A 4,869-nucleotide genomic window follows, 5' to 3' on the forward strand; every position below is an offset into this window, starting at 1 on the left:
ATATAATATAATATAATATAATATAATATAATATAATATAATATTATTTTGGGTTTTCTTCAAATGCACAAAAAAATCAAATGAACCCAAAATATGAGCAACAGTAGTGATGCAAGCAACCCACAATAATTATAAAATTTCTGTTACAAAATGCTCTCAAAGAAATGCATTATGCCACATCAGATGAGACTGCTGTCAAATGCTGGAATGAGGAAGAGGAGGAAAAGCTCTTCGTCACTGTATCCAGACCCGACGACTAACAAACAACTGCAGAGAGCCAAACGAAACAATTACACTGTGAACAGACTGATAGACGTCAATGGAAAGGAATGAAGGAAAGGACAACTAGGAAGGGAGGAAAACAAGTAAAGGGGGCGGAGCCTGGAGGGCTGCCATCCATCTGTTTAAATATTTAATGAGCAAACACATTTCTGTTCACTCGCATCTCGTGTTCAGCAGCTGGAATGAGGAAGAGGAGGAAAAGCTCTTCGTCACTGTATCCAGGCAGTCGCATGTGTAGAGTCTAAGTAAATAGGGCAAGATTTCACCAGAGAATCACAGCTAAAAATGTCTTACAGGACAGCGGGCACAGATAATAACCTTCACACGAAAAAAGACCGGAAACTGACCTGATAGAGGACGCCGGGGCTAGTTGTCACAATCAGTGATTTTGTTGTTACTTCAAAAATATAATATAACAAAATAAAATCAAGTGCTTTCCAGTATTTTTCTCATTGTATATCCTTTTTTTACTTAGAAATATGGCACATTACAAAAGTCAAATGTTTTAGACTTTAAGACATCAATCTTACAATGATCTGATAATCTATATATAGATGGTGGAAGATCTTGTCCAAAGTTGTCAAGTTGTCACATTTATTTCAATGTTTTATATTTAATATGGATTATTATATTAATATAAGCTTTCATTTTATTTTTATATATTTTTTTAAATATTTTTTTATATTTGTTTTTAATTTATTTTTATTTCAGTTTTAGTTTATTTCCAGTTTTTAGTGCGTCAACTTGTTTTCATTTTAGCTTTAATTATAAAGAAAATATAAAGATAAGAGCTAATATTAACAAAAATAATTAATAATCTATATTTATAAATATTAATAATATGAATAAATTAATATTAGTAAAAATAAAATATAAATATTAGACGATAAATTAATTTAATTTAAATTTAGTTTCAGTTCAGTTCTAGTTTTTAATTGTATTTAAAATTAAAGTGAAAACTAAAAATATTTTCAAATAATAATCAATAATAATGAATATTTATATTAATAAATGAATAGTAGTAAAAAAAATATATACATATTAAATAATTAGTTTTAAATATTACTTTTTGTTTATAATTTATCTGTATTTCAGTTTCAGTTTTTATTTGATTCCAGTTAGTAATTTCAGTGCTTCAACATAAGCTTATTTCAGTTTTAATTGTTTTTCTTCTAATATTTAGATTTTATTTCAGCTTTCACGTTTTAATAGTTTTCGTTTTTGTTAACGATACTGTGTTACCACATTATACTGGAATACTGTGCACAGTCTAAATAACAGTAATAACAGTAATTGTTACGCATACTAAAAATCTGCATGTGACACACATTATTCATGCTGCAGAAATACAGTATATAAGCTCTCCCACAAATGAATGTCTGGTTCACATTTGAGACTGTGATGTCATCTGGACCTCGCCCCTGTGCTCCGCCCCCACTGACATCATCGCTCCACGACCCGCCCCACCCACGGGACTGCACACACACACACACACACACACACAAACAGCGTTCCACACTCGGACAGCTCTGAAGTGTTCGATCTGCTGCACTGGAGCCTCCATCTCTCACCGCACCGGTGATTATAGGTTAAAGCACAATGCTCTCAAAGGGAAGCGTGAGTTTCCATGTTCACTCCCTCATTGTGACCGTGATCAACCTTTCTAGACTGTTCCACGCCTCGAACACTGAAGCGCTGCTCCCATCTGCTGGTTAGAAGAGACACTGCACATGTGACGGGTTTGGTGAATCAGAGCTGGTATTGAAATAAAAACCTATAAATCTTTAAAAAGCCATTGCACACTCAAAAATCGTTTTAAAATAAAACAGACGACTTCTCACATTTCTTTAAGTTATTTACAGGTAGTAATTTTAGTACTCCAACTTAGTTAGTTGCCAAAGCAACATTTCTCATTTTTATTTAGTTTATGTTTTTCATCTAATATTTATATTTTATTTATTTAATTTTACATGTATTTATTATGTTATATTTTATAATATATATATGTTATTTATTTTATATTTATTTATTGTTATATTTTATTTATTTACTTATTTTATATTTATATTTTTTTAAATCTAATTTACAAAATTGTTTTTAAAAGTCAAACATTTCTTTAACGTTTTCAGGAGGTCCCTCCTGATTTTTTTAAAAAATGTGTTATTTTATTTTTTACTGTTAATTAATATTATAATTAATAATTTAACATTTACTATTTATTTAATTTTATTTCAGTTCTAGTTTTAAGTTTTTATTTATTTCCAGGTAGTAATTTTAGTGCTTCAACTTTTTTCATCTAATATTTCTATTTAATTTATTTTTATTATTTATAAAATGTTATTTCTTTATTTTATATATTTTTTAAATTACATATTTATATATTAAAGTTTATTTATATTTAAAAAATAAAACAATAATTCATGTATTTCATTTAGTTATTCCATGCAACAAATACTGTACACAGTCTACATAGTATGCAAACGTCTACATATTCTTATAAAGATCTATATTAGATTACCTATAAATACCTATAAAAAGTGATTGCACACTCAAAAACAATTAAAACACAGACGCCTGCTTACATTTCTTTAACTTTTTCAGGATGTCCCTGCACCTGTCCCACCACAGTGCCCTGTCTAGTGTTCTTTACCCAGCCCGTCACGCCGAGTTTCTTCGCTTCTGCTTCTGTATACTGCAGTAAAACAGATGAAAAATGAGATTCAGAGAGATATGCATGCACGACTTGTCACTGATGAAACAAGGGGTTTGAGATTACATTTACATTCATGCATTCAGAAAAGCAACTTTCACTGCATTCAAAGGACACATCTGATCAGTTGCATTCTGTAGGAATCAAACTCATCACTTTGACATTGCTAGTGCAACCTCTACTATAATATACTCAGATATCCAACTGATTTCAGCTATTTGCATCTATCTAGAATATGCTTGTATTTAGGAATCACATTTCTTTTACAGCAGATAAACCATGCACTGCCATGACAACATGTCTAATATATATGAACACCATGGTATGTTTGCTGGGGTTAGTACAGTATTCTGCTCTCCTTTCTTAGTCATGGAAGCAAAACGCTGTGTAAAACAAACTTAATGCATATTATCCATAGACTTCTCACCATTCTGAAGCAAACACCTGAAAAAAAGACAAAAAACACTTGTGAGATTGAGTTTGGTGCAACTGTGCAAAAGAATAATTTACATATTGATAATAAATATGAATGCACAATGGTGTAGAACTCTTTGGTACAGTTTTATAAATAAATGTGCGTCTATTTTTGGAGGCGTGGTGTTAATAAATATCGCCAAGTCAAATACGCACCCTGAACATTCCCGAACACCTCGAAATCTACAGAAACATATTTTTCACCGGCGTCTGAAGACATTGCTAACAATATCACGAGGGTTAGGACCAAAAGAGAAGTCCAGGAGACGTTTGAATGACAGATAATCATAAATAAACGCACTTCTCGTCGGCGCCGCGGCTCGCAAGGTAAACAGACCGATGTCACGTGACAGCTGTTACTTTTCTCAACGCTGGTCACGATGGACGAATCACAGTCGCTGTGGTTACAGAACGATGAGTTTTGTAACTTTGCTTTATTGAGATCGTTTGGACTGGGTTTCTGTTTATATGTTAGCCTCCAATCCTTAAAAATATAAAATGTAAAAGATAAAAAAGACAAAAACCGCTCTGAGAAGCTAACAAGTGCCCTCTGGAGGCAAAAAACGTTTTCTAAACTAGATCAGATTATGAATAGATCAATGAATAATGCATTTAAAATACATAAATGCAATCATTAATAGTAACCTATATTTATGAATAAACATTTTTTTTTTTTTTATATATATATTTTTTTTTTTGGGGGGATGTTAAACATCAAATTATTTTGTCTCTTTCCAGAATGATTGAATTTTAAAAAGCTGACCAGATTACTAACCACAAATAATGAGTTTGATTAGATTTTAATATTCCAATCCCAGCCACAGTTGTTCTCTGTAATCTAGTATGTTTATGATTGAATCACAAGCCTGGCCTTCAAAGAATTACAGTGTGAATTTAGATTTGGGGATGCACAAACATTTTATTAGAGATGTAATTTGCATACAAGGGTTTAAGTTTCTTTTACAGACAAATCCTTTAAAAAACAAAAACAAATCCCATTTGGCTTTGACAGGGACCTTAGACCCAGGACATGAGAGGTTAAATGTTTTTAACGTGTTTTAACATGTCTGAGCCTCACAGAAAGACAGGATTAGACTTCTTTCCATGCCTTTAAAATCACAGTCTCAAAGATCAACATTGATACTGGAGAGTTTTTTTTAGCATTAAATGAATGTTTCGTTTACTGAATCACTGAACCACAATTCCTGAATTACGTACTTGAGTAAAATCATCAAGTTAATTGAGTAATGGTTTTTCTACTGTACAGACCGTATTTTCTATTGCCCTACACCAACCGTTCTGAGCCAGTAATGCCCAACAGAGAAAACCCATAATCCTAGAGCTCAGACTGACAACAGTACGGCACATAGACACACACACACACACACACACACACACACACA

At 32.0% G+C, this 4,869-nt stretch overlaps 1 protein-coding gene across 2 annotated transcripts in view; it reads right to left on the reverse strand.

Moving 5' to 3' along the window:
- Positions 1–4,869, reverse strand: part of LOC107712999 (acylphosphatase-2-like) — a 29,244-nt gene that overhangs the window by 7,480 nt on the left and 16,895 nt on the right. Inside the window, exons 1-3 of one of the 2 annotated variants that reach the window (XM_016518418.1) lie at positions 3,623–3,950; positions 3,420–3,436; positions 2,865–2,974 (exon numbers count right to left, since the gene is read on the reverse strand). In XM_016518418.1, the coding sequence (XP_016373904.1) occupies positions 2,865–2,974; positions 3,420–3,436; positions 3,623–3,755 (260 nt within the window). In that variant the 5' untranslated portion in view covers positions 3,756–3,950. Of the gene's footprint in view, positions 1–2,864; positions 2,975–3,419; positions 3,437–3,622; positions 3,951–4,869 lie in introns of those variants that run through there. The other variant, XM_016518419.1, reaches the window with a different exon arrangement.

This window comes from Sinocyclocheilus rhinocerous, unplaced genomic scaffold (genome assembly GCF_001515625.1).
Source record: "Sinocyclocheilus rhinocerous isolate Xijiao unplaced genomic scaffold, SAMN03320098_v1.1 scaffold147, whole genome shotgun sequence".
Classification (NCBI taxonomy): Eukaryota; Metazoa; Chordata; class Actinopteri; order Cypriniformes; family Cyprinidae; genus Sinocyclocheilus; species Sinocyclocheilus rhinocerous.